We start from the raw sequence: 24,916 nt of genomic DNA on the forward strand, positions 1-24,916 counted from the left end.
TTCCCACAGTTTGACTCAGTTCCACTTTTCCTTTTTGCTTAAAAGGAATTGAATTTTGTTAGAGGATATTTTTATCACAATACTAATTATATTGGTACAATCATATATCAATATCAGCAACGAATAGTCCTCCTCTAATTAATTAGTTTTGTGAATATATGTATAATTGTATACATATATACAATTATTAGTGACTAACTAAGGCACAAGACTCTCAACAACCATCTTGATGTGGGCCTAAATTAGATCGTCATTTTTTGTTAAAAGACAAGAACAACGAAAAAAATATATATAGTTATAGTATGTTGGCCATATTCGTGTTAGCACTCTCATTTGTGTGTTTAGAATCCTCAGTGCGGGGGGATTCTGGAGGAGGTAAGCTAGACGAATTTTTCCGTAGTGTGTTCCCCCTAGATGAGTCTCCCACATCCCTTATAGTTTGTGTGACAACGAGTGGGGCTACAGTTGGGAAGCCTTGCATTTTCCCATTCCAGTTTAATGGAGTTATTCATACGCAGTGCACATGGGATCAGGCACATTTAACGGAGCATAAGCCCTGGTGCTCAACACAAGTCAATGAAAATGGGCATCACATAGGAGGGCAAGGGAAATGGGGAAATTGTGGACCGAATTGCCCCATTCCGCCGGATGATCGAGAAGATGAAAAAGGTAAGAATCAGACTTTTAACTCTTTTTATGAATCATTAGGACTTGTAGTCTAAATCGTATACACCCAGAATTCATTTGGTTTTTCTGTTTCCATTTTGTATTTTGTAAGTTGTAATAGTTTTGTATGTAAGGCCCTTTTCTTAGAAATTTGAATCCCTCAAAAAAGCTACAAAATATACAATATTAATATAGGTATATTTCCATACCAATGATCCCGGATGATTTATTTATTTCACGTATGAACAATTTTTATTTAGAAAAATAATAATAATTAAACATATTATTATAATACATGTGAGATTAAAAAAATGGCAAACTCAGGTTTGTTAATAAATACATAGATATATTTATGTATTCAAATCCAATTGGACACCGGGTTATTAATATGTAGTATTTCGCTCGTTTCGCTTCGACAATTTGTATTTACTTTAAATAACAAAGACTACAATGATAAATGTTATAGCATTTAATAGCACGTAGAGCTGGAACGCATGGAACGACGTCTAATCTGTTGTATGTATATCCATTAAACCATTTGCAAAGTTGCAATTTTATATAATTATTGAAGAAATGGAACTTTTTGTCAACTTTTCCCTTTTCTCTTCTGTCATAATTGCTCAATGGAAGCACATTTATACTAGATTATATGTCTTATTAATTATTATGTAGTATTAATAAATGGAATTACATAAATTCCATGGGTTACATTGATATGTGTGGTGTGTAGTATATAATTTATGAATTTTATAATAAGTGATGGTATTCACTAACGCTACGCGCCCTCGAATTTTAGAATGTACCAAAGTCGGTTACTTCGTACCGGCTTCCATTATTAAATTCTCCTTTCAATAATAATAATAATATTAGTATTACTTGCATATATTCCTTGTGGTGTGTGTAAAGACGAAGAGAATGAAAAAAAAAAAATCAAGGTAGAAGGGGAAGACGCTACTAATGCCTTCTTCTTTTTCTTCTTCTTCATGTATTGTAATAATTTTATCTTCAGGTAGATTCTTTGCAAGGAGCGTTGAGTTTCATTTTTAATGTGTTTTTTTAACCGTGTGCCCCAATAATAGAAAGGGCCATGGTGGAGTAACATTAACGTACCAATGAGAATGAGTCCCATGTACAGACGTAAAAAGGGTTCCTTCAAGGATTCAACTACTACTTAGCCCTTGATTTTTCATACCCATTCCATCATTCATTTCTATTATAATTAATGTCCTTATTAAAATTATTTGATGCTCTGACGAAATCAGAGGTCATATAAAGATCATTTTCTAGCTATCCGTCTGGACTCAAAAGAGATATTTTCTTTATCATCAAGTCTATCTTGATTTCTCTCACCCTTATAATATAAAGTTCGTAGCTCTATGTGGTATTAAGTAAGGTAGGAAAATGAACCTTGATGGTAATGAGTTCTCAAGTTTTCACTTTCGTTCAACTCACTCAAATGTATTCCTTGAGAAGTTATGTTGATGCCCTTTAAATTTGAACTCTAGAGGAAGATTTTTCATTCACGCCTTTGATATAAAAAAAAAAAAAAAGAAATTGTACCATTTTAAGATTTTTGGTCATGCTCTTGCCAAAAATATCATATGTACGTATGTGTATACTAATACAGGTAATATGTATTTTCTTTTTCTTTAAAAAAAAAGCTGACAGGCTTCAAATCTGCGATTATGAGTTATAATTTAGGTATTAAATATATATTCAATTGATGCCATTTCATTTAAAAAAATAATCAAATAAGTATTCATGTGTAACTTACTATACAATTCCTCATTTGCTCTGTTAATAAAACAATGGAGAATGTACAAGAATAGCCACAAGAGCCCCCTCTACCCAATCAAAACCCGACATAATCTCACATTTTAAACGCTATAAGGAAGTCAAATTTCTGTCAAAAAATGCAAATTACTCTGTGACATCATTTTTATCTGAGATTGGATTTTTAGCATTGCTTAATATTTTCCTTCATAATTATCCTACAAAGGATAATGAGTTTTGCGGTGAAACTAGGGCCGTGCATCTGTAGAACCGTTGCACGGACGTAAAACAGTCCATATAGGGGATGTTTGATCTACAAAAATAGCCACTATGGCGAACCCCTCAGTCAAAACTTATCAGAATTTTGAATTTTAAACACTACGAAGAAGTCGAATTTCTGACAAAAAATGCAAATTACTCAGTGGAATCATTTTATTGTAATATAAACTTTGCTTTGAGTTGGATTTTTATTATCATTTCATAATGTTTTCAGTCATAATTATCTTTTAAAATTCTATTAAGTTTTCCTGAGATACTAGCGCCGTGCATCTTCAGACAGGTCGTGCCATTCGTTAAATAGTCCCTGGAATTATATACTGATTAGTTATTATGTGATGAGTCATTACGTATGACGTAAAATGATTCGATAAAGGCGGGGTTTGTTGAAGGGCCAGTCTCTCTTGACCCTCAAACTTATATATATATGTATATTAAACCATGAATGTAATATTTGTGTAAAAAAGCCCCCTATCTGGTACACATTTTTTAAACTTCACTTGTGCTTATGAATGTGGATATTTAATCATGGAGTCTGGTTTTATAAATGGTGTATTGTTTTTCTGCTATTTAGTCTCTTCTTGATCCATCATCGTGTTCATCATCTCAATATACTTTTATAAATACACCTAAAACAAAATGAGAAAAGAAAGTTGTAACTTCCAACTAAACGGGTTTTTTTCACAAACCCACCGTGTGTTCGGAATAGGTAACTCAACAGGTAGTTTTTTTAAAGGAAAGGGGCGCTCGATTTTTGTATTAAAAATTACATTTGTAATATTCCTTGAATGCAGTTTCTTTTCTGTTTTGTTATTATGTATAAACTAAGGAGATCAAATTTCAAACAATACTATAATAAAAGGGCCGAATACAAAGTCAAAAGATAGAGTATGTATAAATATCATTGGTTTCCTCATAATATTCATGTAGGGAAGTCTGGCTACATAATTTCAATGATTCCTTAAGAAATAACGTTGAATCATTACCTATTCTTTCAAATTCTGACACATAATTACTATTCATTTTTTTTTTTTTTTTTTTCAGGTAAGATGAAGGTTTTATAATAATCACAATACGTGTCCTGTCATATTTTAATCTTATTATAATATCTAACTTTAATTTCAAAGTCTGCATCATAAATTATGATAGGATTATTAGTCATTCTTTTCTTTTTGTGCGTAGATTTAACCCAATATAATACCTAACTCAATTTTTCCACTTAAAACACGCAGTGTCCTCCCCACCATCTTCACCGACAACACTTCCAGAGAAGCCTTGTTTCGAAGATAATACAGCTTATTTCGGAAATAATTACCGAATCGGCTCTGAAAATCCTCAAAAATCTCGATTGGCGTGTCAGGAGTCCTGCGCTAATCATCCCGAATGTTTGTTCTGGACATGGGGTAAAGGAGACAAGACTGGGCCTTGCTATTTAAAAACAGCGAGAATGAATGTACAGCATAATGTCAGTCACTATGTGTCTGGCTCTAAAAATTGTCTTCTACCAGAGGCAGAAGAAGGTAGACCAATATTTGAAAAAGGGGACATAATTTTATTTGTGTATGTGTGATCATTGATCAAGCATATAATCATCATCAACGACAGCTATATTGTTGTTGAAGTGGGGTATTGCTAGCATAGGGCCAGGGATTTTACGTTTTCCAGCATGTTTGCGCTAAACTTCCTTCAGTGACTCATGACAGGACCTCGCTCTTAGTTTTTATTTCTCTTCTAACCAAGGACTATAACTGACCCTGGGTGTTTCTGTGTCCTTTCTTAATAACATCATCATTTAATAATAATTATGCATAATTGTCTCTGGTGTTGAGTCTGTACATAAAGTCGTTCATCAATTATAGTGAGGTAGCATATGGCTATAGTACCCTTGAATATTATTAGTAAGTAGTTAATATGTGGTAGACATAATATATTCTGAACTATATTCAAGTAACTGTATTATATTCTGTGTGTAACCTTCTAGTTAAGGGAGAAAGGAGAAGTGGTGGAGACTGGAGGAGGCAGGGAGTACAAGCTCACGTACGCTTTATTTTACTCCTTCAAGGATGGGGAGGGTGGAACAAGGATTTTTTTTATTTTTTGGTTTTAATTGTTTTCATGAAGGGAAGGACGCGGTTTTGTGAGAAAAACCTTGGTATGATGGATCATACTCCTAACTTCTTTTTTACGTTTTCTCAACTGCTCTCAGATGAACTTTACCTCATTAACTCTTTTATGTATATGCTTTGTACTTACATAATATACATGCATTAGGTACCTATGTAATATAAAATATACATGCATTAGACACGGCTTTACTTAAATAACACAACTATTTACTGTGTATTTTGTTGCTAACTGTGGATATTTCTGCTTCTTGTCGGAAAATCAATGTACAGAACGTTGATTGGTTAAGCTGTAAGCACTTCTCAATAATGATTGAATAATCATTCCATAGTTGGGAAAAATTTGTAGAATTTCTTATTGATGTATGAAAGGTTGCGTGATACAATAAAGTTAACGACGTGTAAAGCCTCTATCTATCTCCTTCCCTTTGAACGGCCTCAATTAAATTATTCAAATATTAGTTCTTTTATTTTTAGAATTTTAAGACCATTTGATCTACTATTATAATTAATGTACATTTAATTAGTCGATTCCTCCTGGGGTTTCCATCCATTAATATCAATAATATACTGTTCTAACTTTATTATATGTACTTGCTACTAATCAAAATATGTTGACATATCTATTCTTTCTACTGGTTGCTCGGATTATCATATACCTATATATATTTTTATTTGTTGAGATTCAATTCATAACCCCTAGCCTAAGGCATCATCTCAATTTCACATTTGGAAACGTAATGCTAATTTTTGCTCCTATTATTATTTATTTCATGAAATATGAACAGATGAATTCGGAATCGCAAAGAAGGATAAATGCAATAATGATCAATTTGAGTGTGGTACGTCAGGAAATTGCATTCCTGAAAGATGGAAATGTGATTATCATCGAGATTGTGATGGAGGCGAGGATGAATACGATTGTCGTAAGTTGGATTATATTTAAATAAAGATAATACGTTGGAAAATATATTGGAAGTAATACAAACAAATTCTTGCAAAAACTTATTTTATAAAATTACATGAGAGTAATTTTGTCATTTCATTAGTTATAATAAATAGTCAAAAATATATGATATGTACAAGTTGCAAATTCTTCGTCTTAAAATGCACTATTTAATTACAACATTGTTAATTCTATACGAGATATTAAAATTACACGGCTATTGTGCATATATGAAGTATATAAATGGTGGCATTTGAACTATATCATGTGTCACAGAATACTTATATTTTAGTAATTTGTCAAAAATTACAGCATTAGTATTACGATCATCCATGGTCATCCTTATGCCAAGTACTGTAAATCATCATTTAAAGTTATTCATTTCCTTTTTTGGTTGCAACTTGTACAATTTCCTTATACTTGTAGAAAACATATATAGTATATTACACTTTTCAACGTTTGCATTTTCATTAATTTTTCTACTCTCATTAAACTTATGTATTTGATTCTTTCATAGCTCCTCCATCCTGTGACGCTGGTCAATTTTCATGCGCTGCTTATAAGTTCAACCATACATTTTGCATCTCACCTTACTTCCGCTGTGACAAATTTCCCGACTGTCATGATAAATCCGATGAACAAGGCTGTGGTGAGTGTCTTCAAATTTAAATAATAAATATATATATATTTTTTATTAAAAGGCCCAAGATATATTTTAGTTCAATGACCTTCTTTGTAATAATTTGTGCATTTTATTCTCCGTGTGTTGTATTCAAGATATGTATATACAATGAATACTTAAACATACAATATACATTTATGTTCCTTTTCGAAAAATATGAACCAGTTTTTTTTTTCTTCGACGCACAGATTTGCCATTCTTGCCTCAGGCTATTTATTACAGAGTTAAATAAATTATTCGTATTTATTAGACGCTAATAATTATTACATACATTTTTTTCTTTGTCTTGGGATTTTGTTACATAATTATGATTATTATAGCTCCATTTTTTAATAGAATATCGAGTATGTCAAAAAGATGATCATCATTGTGGAAATGGCTTCTGTGTTCCTAACGAAAAAAAATGTGATGGGTATCACAATTGTCGGGACAAATCTGATGAAGAAGACTGTCCTGGTACTTCATGTGATTTGGAAGAGTTTAGATGTGCCAGTGGAGAGAAGTGTATAGCTCAGTATCAAAAATGTAATCACCGTGAAGAATGTGAAGACGGATCTGATGAAAAGGATTGCAGTAAATATATAGTTCATACCTTGGGAGGCCCAATATTTATCACATGATTTTCTTCTTTTATTCTTATAGATTTTCCACCTTGTCACTCGGGGCAATTTAGATGTCAAAATCACTTATGCATTCCTGCACGCTGGAGATGTGATGGATATAGAGATTGTACTGATGGAACGGATGAATTTAATTGCACAGCTATAGCTTGTCCAGAAAATAAGTTTAATTGTCCTAAAGGAGATTCGGATTTATCTCCAAAATGTATTGATAAATCCAAACTATGTGATGGACATGCTGATTGTGATGACGGAGCCGATGAACGAACTGCATGTTGTAAGTAGTTGCATAATTAATGCCAAGAAATAAAATGAAGTTGGCATGACCATGCATTTAATCAAATATTTACAATCGTTACAAAACTCTTTCCTACTTCATTTATTTATTATAGCTAAAAGTCTTTGCGATTCCTTATTTTGCGAGTTTGACTGCAAGAGTTCACTCGAGGGTGGTATTTGTTCATGCCCATCTGGAAGGCAACTGGCTAACGATACAAAGACTTGCATTGGTTAGTATTCATGCCCAAATCGTTGATTGATTATATGATTTATTTGGTTTTAATCCTTAGACTTGAATGAGTGTGAAGAATGGGGCTATTGTGATCAAAAGTGCACTAATAGCTTTGGTACTTATAGTTGTTCATGTGCTGATGGTTATGAGCGGAGAGATAGTAATTGTGTTGCCAAAGCAACTTATCCAAAAATGTCTTTGTTTGCAGAACATGTAGATGACATGATATATCAATTTGATCAAAATGGGAAAGAAATTAAAAAAGTTACAAATGCGTCTGATGCTTCAGATATTGATTTCAATTGGAGGAGAAAAAGATTATTCTTCACTGACACAGAAAAAAAGAAAGGTTTACAATGTACATGCTAATCCTTCACATCTAGGAAAAGATTCTTTTGGAGTGATTTATGCATTACCAGGTGCATGGTCGCCTGTTGCAGTTGCAGTTGACTGGATCACAGATAATGTTTACGTTGTTGACGCTCTTGGTCAAAAAATCGATGTATTTGATATTGGAAGTAGCCATAATGCTATAGTGCTATCTAGTAACTTAACTAGTCCTGTGGATATTGCCTTGGACCCTACAGTAGGATACATGTTTATTACTGATAATCAAAGAGTTGTCCGTGCACATATGGATGGAAGCTTTTTAAAGCCTTTGGTTGAAGATGCAGTTTATAGAGCATCTGCAATTGCTCTAGATATAGAATCCAAGAGAGTTTTCTGGTCTGATATTTTGCTGGATTATATTGAAACTGTTGATTATGAAGGTAATAATAGACATAACATCATCAGAGGAATTTCGAATGTGCAGACTCCATCACGAATGACACTTTTTGAGCGAAAAATATATTGGATCGATAGCTCAAAATTGGCCATTATTTCCGTTGATAAATTTAAAGGCAAAGAATCGATTAAACCAGTAACACCCCTTACTAAAGATGGTAAAGACCCTAAAGGTATTGTTGCTTACCATGAACTATTACAGCCATCAGCTGATAATCCATGCAAAGCTGGCTCATGTGCTCATCTTTGCATTATCACTGCAAGATCTGAAAATGAAGATTCATCTTTTTCGAAAGATCTTGGCTATAAATGTGCATGCAATGTTGGTTATAGACTAGTTCACAATCGTCGCTGTGAGAGAGTAACAGAGTTCCTGATGTACTCTCAACAAAAATTCATAAAGGGAAAAATTCTGAACCCAGATGTATCTAGTTTTACAGACGCAATCCAACCAATTGTATCAAGGAGTGCTAGATTTGTTGGTCTTGATTTTGATTTTTACGAGGGCTACATATACTACTCTGATGTTATTCTAGATGTTATTTATAAGGTCAAGATACAAGGAACTGAACGAGAAAATGTTTTGGCTTCTCAGAATGAAGGTGTTGAAGGACTTGCAATTGACTGGGCTTCTCGCAATCTGTATTATATTGATAGTAGAAAAGGTACACTCAATATCTTGAGCACGGTTAATACAACTTACAGAAGAACACTGCTTAAGGATTTGAAAAGACCAAGAGCCATCGTTGTTCATCCCAATAAGGGATATATATTCTTTTCTGAATGGGATAGACCAGCTAATATCAGTAGAGCTAATTCTGATGGAACAGATGTTCACGTTTTCGAAAATGTTCTACTCGGGTGGCCCAATGGACTAAGTATGGACTATGAAAAGGATAGACTTTATTGGTGTGACGCCCTATTAGACCATATTCAGCACGCCGATCTAAATGGCAAGGATGTGAGAACAATTTCATCAAGGCTTATTCGGCACCCATTCTCACTTGTTGTTTATGGTGATAAATTGTTTGTAACTGATTGGCGATTAGATGCCATAATTGAAATGAACAGATCTGATGGGAGTGAGGAGAAAATAATTGAAAAGGTTGAAGAGTCAAATCGCTTATACGGCATAAAAATTTATTCAAAATCTGCACAAAAAATTATTGAAGGACATCCCTGTCATAAAAATAAGGGTGGTTGTTCAAAACTATGTTTTCCAATACCTGATAATACAACAGATGTCGGAATTTCGGCTCGGTGTGGTTGTCCTTATGGAGAAAAGTTGAATTCTGATGGACGGACATGTAAATCAGATCCTGGAACTGAACCACCAGTTCCAGCATGTAAACATTCCTGGGATTTCACATGTGACAATCAAAGATGTATTCCTAAAACGTGGGTATGTGATGGTGATGATGACTGCCTTGATAATTCCGATGAAAATCAAAACTGCACTGCTCCTACCTGCTCCGAAAATGACTTCCAATGTGGAAATGGCCGATGTATTCCTAAAGGTTACTTTTGTGATGGCGATAAGGATTGTGATGACTTTTCAGGTTCGTATGCTTAGAATATTCTTCATGATTGTGTTATAACTAACTCAATTTATATACTTAAAAAATTGTATAGATGAGCGAGGATGCCAAAATGTGACATGTGAGTCAAATCAATTTAGCTGTACTAATGGGAGATGTATTCCCATGACATGGAAATGCGATGGGGAAAATGATTGTGGGGACTCCTCTGATGAAGGAGATTTTTGTGCTGAAAAAACTTGTGCTTATTTCCAAGTAATTAATTTTTCTTTAAATTTAGTTGTATAATATTTATGTCTTAATCTATTTCTTATTTTTTTAAGTTTTCATGTGCAAGTTCTGGCCATTGTATTCCTCAATCCTGGGTTTGCGACGGTGATAATGATTGTTTCGATAATGCGGATGAGGAAGGTTGTCCTCCAATAACATGTTCGGCTTCTCAGTTCAAATGCAATAATCAAAAACAATGCATTCACGAGTCTTATAAATGTGACGGAATTCCGGATTGTGAGGATGCTAGTGATGAACTTGGGTGTCCTTCCATAGCTCCAGATCAATGTGCAGATCAACAGTTCAAATGTAAAACATCTGGTATTTGTATTCCAATTCGTTGGCACTGTGATGGAACTTCAGATTGTGGAGATGGCTCAGATGAGCCAACCACTTGTGGAAAAATTGACTGTCAAGAAAATTACTTCAAATGTAAGAACTCCAAATGTGTATATAAGTCCTTTGTATGTGATGGAGAAGATGATTGTGATGGAGATGGGTCTGATGAATCTTTAGAGCACGCCTGTAAAGCTCCAGAATTTGTTTGTCCTTCAGGGTCTTGGAAATGTCCCGGAATATCTGATCATTGTGTTCCCATTGATAAAATTTGTGACGATCATTTTGATTGCCCAAATGGGGCAGATGAAGGCCCAGGTTGTGACGCCAACGAATGTTCCAATTCTAGAAGTGTATGCTCTAATGAATGCAAAGAGACGCCTTTTGGTCCTCTTTGTATTTGTCCTAAAGGAGAGGTTCTCAATGGTACTGAGTGTATGGATTTGGATGAATGTGCAACACCAGGCGTTTGTTCACAAGGTTGTAAGAATATCAAAAAAAGTTACATTTGTAGCTGTGTTGATGGCTATGAATTGGAGGGAAAACATAAATGTAAGGCATTAAACCATTCGGAAGCTACTTTGGTTATTTCTAATAGACGATCGATATTAACGGCTGATATAAGTCAAAGATCTGTTGAGCGTATTCCAGTATCTGTTAAAAATGTCGTTGCTACGACTTCTGATATGCATAATAAAGTCATTTATTGGTCTGATATGGAGACAAAACAAATTATGCGACTAAAAGCTGGTGGAAATGAACCTGAAGTTCTAATTAATAGTGGATTAAGTCTTGTTGAAGGATTAGCATTCGATTGGGTAGCTAGAAACATATATTGGTTGGATTCAAAGCTTAATATTATAGAAGTTTGCCATGAAGATAAATTACATAGAATGATACTAGTCAATCAGAATATCAGTCAACCTCGTGGTCTAAGCATAGATCCATCTGAAGATGCTAGGTGGATGTTTTGGACTGACTGGGGTGAGTATCCAAGAATAGAAAGAGTTGGAATGGACGGTACCCATAGATCCATTATAATATCGACAAAAATATATTGGCCCAATGGACTTGCTTTAGATATACCAACAAAGAGAATTTATTTTGCCGATTCTAAGTTAGACTTCATTGATTTTTGTAATTATGATGGTTCTGGTAGACAACAAGTTATTGCAAACAATCATTACTTACTCCACCCTCATTCTCTCACAGTATTCGAAGATCAGATCTATTGGACTGATCGTCAATTAAACAGGGTTATGCAAGCTCGAAAATTCCGAGGACAAAATGAAAGTGTTGTTTCACATTTAGTATCACAACCACTTTCTATTCATGTTCACCATCCTGTGTTGCAACCTCAAATGAGGAATCCATGTGAAGAATCCAGATGTGAACAATTGTGTCTCCTTGCTCCTAAAATTGCAAACCCCTTGGGATTTACTTGTAAATGCCGTCCTGGTTTCCGACGTGGTGATGATGGATCCTGTATTGAAAAGGATAATCCCTTCCTTATGGTGATTAAAGAAAATCAAATTGTTGATTTATCCCTAATGCCCGAGGATAAAAGCATAGGATACTTTACACCTGTCGTTGATATAAAGTATGGTGTAAGTGTAGATTATGACATCAAGAATCAAGAGATTTTTTGGGTAGAAACAGAAATGGGAGACCAAACGAATGGCACATTATACCGAACGAAATTGGGAGGTGGAGAAAAAATAGACTTCTTCGATCAAGTCGATACAGGAATTGTTGGTGCTCCTTACTGTATTGCTTTTGATTGGGTTGGGAGAAATCTTTACATTGGAAATAGAATGGCTTCCGAAATTAGTCTTGTTCGAGTAGATGGAAAATTAAAATATAGAATGCTTATTCTTGACAATGACGGGAGGGAAGAGAGCGTTGCAGACCCTATTTCTATTGTTGTGCATCCAGGAAGTGGTAAATTATTTTGGTTAGATGTAGGAGGTCCTGGTATACCTTCAAAGATTGGTTCTGTATACATGGATGGCTCTGAACCAAAGATAATTGTGAAAGACATCAGAAGTCCTGAATATTTAGCAATCGATTTACAAAAAGAAATATTGTATTATTCAAGTAGTGATAACCCTAAGGTATGTACATAATTTATTATAATTTTTTTTATAACTATAAATGTGGTTATATATATATTTAGATTGAATCTTGTAATTTTGATGGAAGTAATGGACAAGTGATAGTGAGTTCAAAAAAGAATCATCCTATTGCAAAGGCTACTGGTATTGCTGTAATGGATAGAAGGCTTTACTATTTGGATCCTCTGTATGAAAAAGTAGTTCGTGTTGACGTTACAGATGGGTCCAATGAACAAATACTCATAGAAAATGAAGCTAATTTAAGAACATTAAATATTTTCCAAAAACGACAGCGTAAGTCATATACATTAAAATGTGACTAAATGTGTACTGACATGCTTGTTTATATTTTATTATTAGGTTCAGCCACCCATCCTTGCCTTAGCAATCGTGGAGGCTGTGAACATATTTGTATACCTTTTGTTAAAAATCAGAGGAAGTGTGGATGTTCTATAGGATATATTCAAGGCGAATCTGAAACAGATTGTGTTCCTTTCGATTCTTTTATCGTTATTTCTCAATTACAATCTGCTCGTGGATTCAATATCAAGCAAAACAAGGAAGCTATGGTTCCAATTACCGGGAAAGGTCATAATATCCTTCATATGGACTATCTAATTGATAATGATAGCCCCAAGGGCAATAAATGGATATATTGGGTCGACAACGAAATTGATGGATTTCGTGGTATTTATCGCATAAGACCAGATGGAACTCAATTAAGTCACATTATCGAAGAAGGAATAGGAAAATCTGGAATAAGAGGGATTGCTATTGATTGGATTGCAAAAAATTTGTACTTTACAAATGTGTTCCCGCATGAAACATACATTGAAGTTTGCTGGCTTGACGGAAAACATCGTAAAGTAATATATAAGAGCACTACAGACAATCCTAGAATGCTAGCTGTTAATCCAGTAAAACGATACCTTTACTGGATTGATTATGGTCAATATCCAATGATTGCACGATCCTGGTTAGATGGATCTCATCGTAAGCCAATTGTTACTACTCAAATTAGTGATCCTAGAGATTTGACTATTGACATGGCAACTCATGATGTATATTGGGTCGATTCAAGGAAAGATGCTATTTTCAAAGTATCAGCCAATGGAGGAAACCGTCAAGTAATTAGAAGAAACCTTCCTAGTCCCAAAGGCTTAGCATTACTAAAATCAGACATTTTTTGGGTTGATAGAAATTTGGGAAATATTTATAGAGCATCAAAACTACATAATCAAGTTGCTGCACCTAGTATTGTTAAGACTCAATTAGAAAAATTGAGAGATATCATGATAGTAGATAGTACAAATCAACCCTCAGCCTCAGATAACCCTTGTCAAAGATTAGGAAATGGAAACTGCGAGCAGCTATGCTTTTCTTACCCAATGGAAGAAGAAAGTGGAAGTCAAGGAAGTGGAGGAAGGAAGTGCGCTTGTGCAACTGGAGAACTAATCAATGAATGGAAATGTTCCACTCCTAAATCGTATTTGGTTTACTCAACTCGAACTGAAATTCAAAGTGAAAACATTCCAAAGGGAGATTCTGTAAACGCAAATTCTGCTAAACCTTTTATCCCTGTTCAGAATATGACAAACGTAGTGGGCGTAGACTTTGATTACCAGCAAAACCGTCTTTATTTTACTCAAATTGCACCATTGGCTCGAATTGCTTGGTTAGATGCCAAAAACCCCACATCTTCGGGTATAAATGTTATTTTGGAAACTAAAATAAATCCCGAAGGCATAGCTTTTGATTGGGTTCATAAAAAAATTTATTGGACGGATTCAAGAAATAATTCGATTTATGTCATGAATCCTGATGGTTCTCAAATTGTCGATATAGCAAGAGTTGACCGTCCAAGAGCTATTGTGGTCCATCCTTGTAAAGGTTTAATGTTTTTTACTGATTGGGGACGTTTTGGAGAAAGTGGCAAAATTTACAAATCTACCATGGCTGGTACTCTACGTGAAGCAATTGTCAAAAATAATTTGACACAGCCTAGTGGTCTTGCCATTGATTATAACGAAGGTAAACGATATCATCAACTTTTTATATTAATTACTTATTTTTTTTCTTTTAATGAAATGCACAGATATGTTGTATTTTACTGATGCTGTGCGCGAGGTCATCGAAAGAGTAACTATCAATGGAACGAGAAGAACAGTTCTTGTTTCGGCTACTATTTATCCATTCGCTATTACTGTCGATGATTCTTACATTTATTGGACGGATCTCCAGTTAAGAGGTGTATACAGAGCAGAGAAGCATACTGGAGGAAATATGAAAGAAATAATTAAGCGATTGGAAAATTCACCTCGTGATATTCAAATCTACGCACCGGAAAGACAAAACTGCACAGTCAACGTATGCACAATAAATAATGGAGGATGCTCTGAATCTTGTCACCCAGGTCCTAATGGTACTGCAATTTGCCGCTGTTTTAATGGTGGAAAATCTGTGAACGAAAATAAAATGTGTGTCAATTCAACATATAATTGTGAAGGAGACAAATTTACTTGTGCAAATGGAAAATGTGTGTCTCGCCTTTGGGCCTGTGATGGAGATGATGATTGTGGCGACAACTCTGATGAATCTGAAAATTATTGTTCTTACCACACATGTAAGCCGTCTGAATTTAGATGTGGAAATGGAAGATGCATTTTCGAAACATGGAGATGCGACCACGAGGACGATTGTGGAGATAGATCTGACGAGGAAGAATGCGATTACCCTAAATGTGCCGAAGGTAATAAACAGTAAATTTTGTTAGCTTATTAAGTTTTTAAATAATAATTTTATATGTAGGGGAATTCACATGTGAAAATTATCGATGCATACCGAATAATCAAGTTTGTAATGGAAAGAATGATTGTAAAGATTCTTCAATATCTGATGAAGACATCCAACTATGCAAAGATAAAAAGAAAGATATATCTTGCAATGTGGATCAGCTTATTTGCAATTCAACTACAATATGTGTACAGCATTATTGGCTTTGTGACGGTGATGATGATTGCGGTGATAATTCTGATGAAAGTCCTGTTCATTGTGCTGCAAGGACTTGCCCTCCTAATACGTTCCGTTGTCCAGACCAAAGATGCATTCCTGCTACTTGGTACTGTGATGGAGAAAAAGATTGTGAGGACGGAAGTGATGAACCCGAAGATGCATGTAATGCAGAGGATCGAACTTGCTTTGGCGATTTGTTCACTTGTGATAACGGTAATTGTATCCCTAAGATTTATGTTTGTGATGGTGATAATGATTGCAATGACAACTCTGATGAAAGTCCTGAGAGAGAATGTAGTAAGAGAACCTGCGACACAGAAGAAGAATTTGAATGTAAAAAGAATATAGCTTGGAATAGATCGGGTTGTATTCCAAAACGGTATGTGTGTGATGGTGAGGCAGATTGTGTTGATGGTGCGGATGAATCATTGGAGCATGCCAACTGTACTAGACCAAAACGTGAATGCTCCGACACAGAATTTCGCTGTGATACAGGAAAGTGTATCAATCTTAAATGGAAATGTGATCATGCAAATGACTGTGATGATGGAAGTGATGAACCAAAGGAATGTAAAGATCACTACAGAACTTGTAATCCTGAAACTGAATTCACTTGTCAAAATTCGAAATGTATAAATCAGAACTATCGTTGCGATGATGAAGATGATTGTGGTGATAATTCTGATGAATTCCATTGCGATAAAGCAAGTATAGCTTGTCCTGAAGGACATTTTAAATGTCAGCGAAGTAAAGAATGTATTCCGTATGAAAAAGTTTGCGATAAAGTATCAGACTGTACAGATAATACCGATGAACCCTTGCACTGTAACAAGAATGAATGTGACATGATAGAAGACAATCAATGTGGTCATTACTGTGTAGATACAAAAGAATCATATAGATGTGAGTGTAAAGATGGATATAAGCTTATGCCAGATGGAAAGGCCTGCAAAGACATTGATGAATGTATTGAGACTCCAGGCGTTTGCTCACAGCGATGTATTAATAGAATAGGTTCATATGTATGTAAATGTGACACTTATTACTATCAGAAAGAAAATAATATCTGCAAGCGAAAAGACGGAATCAAACCATGGCTTCTTTTTGCGAATAAGTACTACTTGCGAAATATGTCTTTAGATGATTCAACTCACAACATTATTCATAATAGCCTGAAGAATGTTATATCTATTGATTATCATTATGAAAAACAATTATTGTTTTTCACAGATGTATCTGAGAACTCTATATATAGATCCCCGGTTGGAAGTTCGGAAAAAAAGGTTATTGTTAAAAATCCTTCAAGTGGCTTAGAGGGAATGTCTATTGACTGGATCAATGATAAACTTTATTGGGTTGATCGGCCTACAAAGCATCTCATTGTTGCTAATCTAGATGGTAGTATGCGCAAAACAATTTTTACTGGTATTGAAGATCCAAGAGCAGTTTCTGTACATCCAGGTCGAGGAATTTTATTCTTTACTTCCTGGCATTTACAAGCATATATTGGAAGAATTAGTATGGATGGTGACAATTCTACATTTGTTCGCATTATTGCTACGATTAAGGGAGACGACCTTGCCTGGCCAAATGCTCTTACAATCGATTATTTCTCCGATAGAATATGGTGGGCGGATGCTCATTTGGATTATATAGCTTGTTCTGATTTTGACGGAATGAATAAACATGTCGTTCTTAAAGGCCCAAAAGCTGCTCACGTATTCTCACTAACTTTACTAGATGACACAATCTATTATACTGATTGGAATCATAAGGCCGTACTAAGTGCTAACAAGTTTACTGGTGAAAATTTCAAAGTTATACGAAACACGACTCATAGACCTCATGATCTTCACATATTTCATCCTCTGCGCCAATTAAAATATGAAAACCCATGTGAAAATAATAACGGAGGCTGTTCTCATCTTTGCTTGATAGGATCTCATAAACATAACAAAGGAGTCAAATATACATGTACATGTCCAGATAATTTCCTTTTAGGAGAAGATCAAAAGACTTGCTCCCCTAATTGTAGAAAAAATCAACACCAATGTGGACCCGGTGGAAAGGATGATCGATGTATTCCTCACTATGAGAAGTAATACTTTTTTTCATATAAACGACAAATATTAATTAATTTTTTTAAGCGTCATTTTCTTACTTACTTAAAAGTTTTTACTTTGATGAATGTTACACATTGAAGCGAATTAATCGTATTTACATTATAGATGTGATGGCAAAACGGATTGTGAAGATGGAAGTGATGAACCTCCTTCATGCCCAGAAAGATTTTGTGGAGAAAACAAGTTCCAATGCAAAGACAATCAATGTTTGCTTCTTACAACTCTCTGTGATGGACACAATGATTGTACAGAAGGAGAAGATGAAGAGCTATGTGACTCAGAGTGTCCTGATAATCAGTTTAAATGTAAAAGTACTGGTAAATGTATAATTGACTCTTGGAAATGTGATGGAGATAATGATTGTCCAGATGGATCTGATGAAAATAAAGAAATGTGTGGTAAGACTCAAGTCAAAAACTTTTGGTTTGAATAACAATAATTAAATTTCGTATTTTAAATTAACAGAAAATCAAGAGTGTAAAGATGATGAGTTTCAATGTAATAACAAACGTTGTATTCCCTTATTGTGGAAATGTGACTTTGATGATGATTGCGGAGATGACTCAGATGAAGTTGCTTTCCTCTGTCGAAATAGAAACTGCACTGCAGGATGGAAGAAATGCCCAGGTCATGCCAATTATAGATGTATCCCAGAGTTTTTGTATTGTGATGGCAAGGATGACTGTCGAGATGGTTCCGACGAGTTAGATGAAAATTGTGTACCTTGTGATGAGAAAACACACTTTAAATGCAAAAATAGAAGATGTATACCCAAGACCTGGCTTTGCGATTTTGAGAACGATTGCGGTGACAAGTCAGATGAGAAGGAGAAAATTTGTGATGGTCAATACAGAGATTGCAGTGAGAGTGAATTTAAATGTGGAAATGGTAAATGCATTCAAAGTAGATGGAAATGCGATAATGAAAATGATTGTGGTGACAATTCGGATGAGGCCGATTGTGGCACCTGGGTATGTCCTGCTGATACGTTTCAATGCAAAAGTGGGCATTGTATTAAATTGAGTGATCAGTGTAATGGTGAAAAGGATTGCTTAGACTTTTCAGATGAACTAGACTGTAGTCCTAGGTTTAATAACAGTTATTGCCCAGAAGAAAAATTTGAATGTAAGAATCATCTTTGTGTGAATCAGAATGATCGATGTGACGGAAAGCAAGACTGTGGGGATGGTACAGATGAAGATCCCGAGGAATGTAGTAAGTAGAAAAAATTATATCGATAAATTAATTTTTCCGTATGATGTGATAACTTTTTATGATATACTTTTTTCGTTTTCAGAATCTTTTGTATGTGACGAAGCACACCGATTTAAATGTATTAACAATAAATGTATACCAAGATATAATGTCTGTGATGGTATTGATCAGTGTGGAGATGGTTCAGACGAAAATAATATAACTCGTTGTGAAAGTACACGCCGGTTTTGCCCATTTATGTTCACTTGTTCAAACGGTAATTGCATTTCAAAAAGTAAAATATGTGACTTACACGATGACTGTGGTGACTTAAGTGATGAAAGAGGTTGCCATGAGACGGGAAAATGTATGGACCATGAAAATAATAAAGGTGGATGCCATCATGACTGTACTAACCTGCGAAGTGGAGGTTACATCTGTTTGTGTGACAAGGGCTTTGCGTCAGATCCACATCATCCCAAAAAATGCCTAGACATAAACGAATGTTCTCTAACCACAATGAATAATTGTTCCCAAATCTGTACAAATTTAAATCCTGGGTATGCTTGCTCATGTACTGATGGATATGAATTAGTTAGTCGAGAAAGTGGAGAATGTCGAGCTAAAGAAGGAAATTCAGTTTTGTTTTTTGCTACTGGAGAAGAAATTCATGCTGAAGTTACTAGAGGACATGGTCGATTATTCACAGCAGTCAAAAATGAAACTGCCATCAAAGGCATTGATTATGACCCAGAAAATATGATGATTTATTGGATTGATTCTGATCAACACACTATAAAACGATCCTTTATACCTCTGGGTAAAACCGACTCAAATAATTTACAAACATTTGATGTAGAAATTGGGCATGCACAACTAATTCATCGAGTTCATGATGCCAAGCCTACAAGTATAGCCTTTGATTGGGTAACGTCCATGTTGTATTGGACTGAAATTGATATTTCTGGAAACTATAAAGGCTACATCTCAATTTCCAAAGAAGATGGTCGCTACAAAAAGAGAATCGTCACGTCAAACCTAGAAGAACCTTCTGCTATTGTATTAGACCCTTCACGGGGCAAAATGTATTGGGCAGATGCAGGAAATAAGCCTAAAATAGAAACAGCTTGGATGGATGGATCGCATAGAAGAACCATTGTTGATACAAGAATTATCAGACCTATTGCTCTTGCCATTGACTATACTATGCGACATTCAATTTATTGGGCCGATGAGAAAAAGGGCACAATTGAAGTAATGGATCACGATGGTAAAAATAGACAAATTATCATTAGAGGTATTGAAAATCCTTTTGCCCTGGATGTGTACGAAAACAACTTGTATTGGGTAGCTGGATATGCCGTGTATCGTCAAGATAAATTCGGCCGAGGAGTTTCTGTAGCTGTCAGTACGAATTTGAATGCACCCAAAGCATTGAAAATGTATCATAAATACAGATATAACTCCAGTCTTGAAAATCCTTGTAATGAGTATAGCTGTTCTCATCTTTGTGTTTTATTACCAGGGAGACAATCTACTTGTAAATGCCCTCTTCCTGGTGTACCTGATAGTACTGCATGTAATGCTGGTAATTATCCATATTTTTATGGTATTTATTTTAGTTTTAATTTATTGGTTTTATTTACACATCTTAACAGCTTTTGAAGCTCCGAAAAGCCTTCCGCTAAGGTGTCAATGTAAAAATGGTGGTATTTGTCGAGAAAATGGATCCTGTGATTGCTTAGATTCCTTTGATGGTGCATATTGTGATAGTTTGGTACATTCAAGGGTCAGTAAGGCGCCCCTATCTTCAAAAGCTTCCATTTATGTTCCGGTATTCCTAATCGTCATAGTCATTATAACAGCTATAGCCCTCTATATTTATTGGAGACGAAATCGTGGACTGTAAGTATATATATATGTATATTAATTTATTTTTAATATATTTAATTACCTTTTAATATCCTTTATTTTTTTCTCTTATTTCACTCTCCTTAGACCAAAAACTTTCAATTCAGGAATTGCCAATAGCGTCTCCTTTCGTCATGGTAGTAATGTGGAATTTGAAGGGCCGTCGTTTGCAAATAATGGAAACGTAAGTCCATTGTTTTAAATGATAAATAAGAGGTATCAACGTATGTATTTTAATTAGATTGAAACAAATGAGTATAATCTCAACAATGTGGCCGACGCTCCAAAGACAAATAATTCATCAACTAAAAGGGATTTTAGCAATCCCATGTATGAAGCCATGGGATCTATTGAATCTCAGGCAGAAGCCGTGGCAGTGGCCGGCAATATTCCTACAGTAGACCTTAAAACCTCATCAGGTGGAACTTATATTGAGCCGCCTTCTGACGTTCTTGCACCCATTTCATCCTCGAGTATTGTTGTTGATGATACGAAGTTACGTAGTGCAGCATCTCCGGATAATAGTGAAACCCCTGTCAGACACAAAGAACTTGATCCATCCTTAAGTGACACGGGTAAAGATACTCAACGTCTAGTAGAACAAGGAGCCTCGGAATGTTAAAATAATCATATACTTTATCGATATATTTATATATGAGTACACACAAACATATATTTATATTAATTAACCTTCTCATCTCTTTGGGGAAAAAGGAAATATGTAGAAGACAAATTAATTTAATGATGAGATGATGACGATAACATTATGTGATAAAAATGATGTACTTAGATTAAATTATTATTACTATTATTTCCTTTTGTTTTTCTAAGGGTACGTTAAAATTAATTCTGTTTTGAACTATTTGAGATTACCAAAAAAAAAAAAAGGTGCTTTTTCCTTCTTGTTATATAAAAGTTGCTATATATGTACAGAAGATGTGGTTTTTGTATGCAGAAAAAAGAAAAGAAGGATTTTATGGTTACATACAAACATCATATATCAATATAATTATTATTATCTACGTATATTGTATTAATTTTAGCTATTTTTTTATCATTTGTCCATACATACAAAACAACTATTAATTATATTCATTTTGAGTTATTATTAGTATTACATAGTTAAATCTTTTACTGCCCCATATTCAGGGACTACGCCTCTTTCAACAAAAAATAAATGAAACACTTAAATATAAATCCGTCCATATTTTGAAGAAAAAAAATGAATAAATAAACTAATATTGACAAACTTTGCATTTATGATTCCTGCATGATTTTTCTAATTAGGGATTATACCTAGTTGCGGTAGTTTGGTTCCCCGCATTGCTCGGAGTTATTGCAGTGATAAATGATAATCATGGTAATCGGTACGATTTTGGGAATGTTAAAAAAACGAAACCAAAAATCAACATGGACAATTTGAAGAATAATTAGGAGAGCAGTTTAGCTGTCATGGGATTGTATTAAAACAGCCTCAAAAGAAAGAAAATAAACATAAATCCACCAACCTATATGTATATATAGGTCGGTGCATAAATCCCACTCATTATATACCGGGTGGTCGCTTGACATCTGAACACTTACTAATTCAATAATTAATGAAGATTGAGTGATTGAAATCAATTCATATTTCGATATATTAAAGCATAAACAATTAGTTATAAAATATATAAAACCTGAGGAGACAATCCAGGTGAATCCCTTTTTTATCATGCGAGTCAATCTGTAGTTATGAAAATCCTGTGTATGATGGCATGTTAAAAAAAAGAAACAAAAAATCAACATGATAACCCTCACAATTTGAAGAATATTTAAGAGGAGAAAAAGAATAACGCTTATAATGTTTCATTAGATCGACTACAATCCAAGTTCTTGACTACAATAAGCTGTGATAAGAGAGGAAGGAGAGAAGGAAATAAACAAGGATATTTGATAGAATTACTCCGATGTCGATCCCCAATTATACTCTAAGTACAATAAGGACCAAAATAAATCCCCAGGGTTACTCTCCACCTTTTATGAGCAGACACGAATATTCAATCAGGTTTTGAATAAAATATAATCTATTTAGGAAAGGATCTTGACTACTCAGTAATTAAATAATAACACAACTGCTAAGGAAAAGAAAATTCACTCTTTAGAGGTACGAATTCCAAAAAAAAACAACGAGCCACCTAATAAATTCACAAGATTTACGTCACAGGCCTTAGAAGAAGTAGAGGGGAGATTCTAAAGTTTTCTTGGAAATAGATGCAATTACTACCATACATTGGAGTAGTAAAGAACGTGTGTTTGCCATCGAAAATAAATATTGCCAAAAAATAGTTGGACATAATATTTTGTCAATATAAATTAAGCTCCTTAGTTTTTATTGGTGGTGCGATTAATGAAAATCAGTTAATTGCTTCAATTTCTAATATACAAAAAAAACACGGTTTTTTCTATTCATTTTTTGAAATTGGCAAAATTCTTTGAGTACCAATGACTCCAACAAGACTTAACTATTATTAATTAATGATTTACTTTGAAAGTACAAGTTAATACGATTGCAACGAATTCTAAAACAATTTTTAACAAGATCCCAAAATTTTCAAAACTTTTACGGCGGATCTTGTCAACCACCTTAGATAGAAAAATGACAGACCTATCAAATCGAAGCTAACTAACCTTAAAATAACATACCAAAATATATCAACGCATTATCTCGCTAACACAAAAATACCCTATATATTTTGTTGTCAGCTATTGATTCCCTCTTCTCCCTTGATACGTCATAATTTATTCATTTTCGTAAATTCACAAAGTAATAAGTTATTCTATACATATGCTCCATGCCCAAAAGAACAGGAATACCATTTCTTGTTGAGCACTCATCGCTTATATAATATATATATTGGCCATTTCTTTATAGAAATAATATAATAACTTATCATAATTACTCTTTTAATCAAACATTACTAGTAATATTATCATATATTATTGAAGAAAATACTATGTAGACTTTAATAATGTGTAATTTATTTTAAAAATGGGGAAGAAATAATATAATATATCTGTGAGTATATAAGATATAAATAGTGGTGGTGTGATTGACATATTTGGCTAACTACCAGATGATTTCGGGCCTTTTTTCTTTTTCTTTTGGAGTTAAGGTTGCGTGATACAATAAAGATAACGACGTGATATGTATGAAAAACATTTCTCTAGATGATTAGTCCATCTTTTATTTTTGTCAAAAATTTCTAAATCAAAATTTGCGAAGAAAATTGCGAAAAACTATTATTAACTAATATTGAAAAAAAAAAAAAATTAATAGCCCTTATTGACATTGTAAAGAGGAACACAAAACTATCAAAAAAATTTTGTGGCATTTCTTCTTAAAAATTGAAAATTGACGTTTTATGAAAAAGAAAGAAAAGAAAAATATTTAGAGAATGATAGATATTTCCGTTAAACGTCAATTTTTAGACTAATTTCAACAAACTTTATTTTATCTACGAATCCGATATTCCATTGGAAATCTAATTTTTTGCACCTGAAAAAAAAAGCAAAAAAAAAACAAAACTGCAATTTTCACCGATTTTTGTACCTATAACTTTATTCCTTTTGAACAAATTTAGAAAATGTACTTAATCGTATAGTTGTTCTTTAAAACGGCAGTCCCTTTTTTTGGAATCTTTCACCAAAAACCTAATTTTCAAAAAAACTTTTAACTTTACTTTAGATAGCCATTTGTATCGAAATAACAATGATACAGTATATTTCATTGTTAAGGATATATTAATAAAGCGAAGCTTCTTCCTATGAATGTTTGAATGAAAATGAGGCATTGCTGATCCAAGAAAATAACAATGTAGTTATTTTGTTGTTTTTCATGTAGGATTGAGTGTGTATACAAGGTACACTGTATATAGCGATCCCCGATGTATATCATTTGCATATTTTTGATCAATAGAAATAACAATGTAGTCGTATTCAAAAAATATTCCAAGACTTTTTCATGTAGCATTGAGCGTATGCACAGGGTGTGCTGTA

General features: G+C 34.1%; 1 protein-coding gene across 1 annotated transcript; it reads left to right on the forward strand.

Moving 5' to 3' along the window:
* The first annotated feature begins 5 nt into the window (after nucleotides 1-5).
* On the forward strand, nucleotides 6-22,130 carry LOC121132336 (low-density lipoprotein receptor-related protein megalin). The gene is given in 22 exon segments (XM_040727723.2): nucleotides 6-375; nucleotides 439-669; nucleotides 3,948-4,235; nucleotides 5,627-5,764; nucleotides 6,302-6,433; nucleotides 6,803-7,039; nucleotides 7,109-7,363; nucleotides 7,479-7,595; nucleotides 7,656-7,945; nucleotides 7,947-9,942; nucleotides 10,016-10,176; nucleotides 10,245-12,641; nucleotides 12,704-12,935; nucleotides 13,002-14,672; nucleotides 14,737-15,390; nucleotides 15,450-17,751; nucleotides 17,882-18,174; nucleotides 18,242-18,991; nucleotides 19,074-20,558; nucleotides 20,629-20,875; nucleotides 20,969-21,065; nucleotides 21,123-22,130. Coding segments are annotated over 22 exon segments (14,427 nt in total). The 5' UTR covers nucleotides 6-302; the 3' UTR covers nucleotides 21,504-22,130.
* The last annotated feature ends 2,786 nt before the right edge of the window (nucleotides 22,131-24,916 follow it).

Source organism: Lepeophtheirus salmonis, chromosome 2 (genome assembly GCF_016086655.4).
Source record: "Lepeophtheirus salmonis chromosome 2, UVic_Lsal_1.4, whole genome shotgun sequence".
Classification (NCBI taxonomy): Eukaryota; Metazoa; Arthropoda; class Copepoda; order Siphonostomatoida; family Caligidae; genus Lepeophtheirus; species Lepeophtheirus salmonis.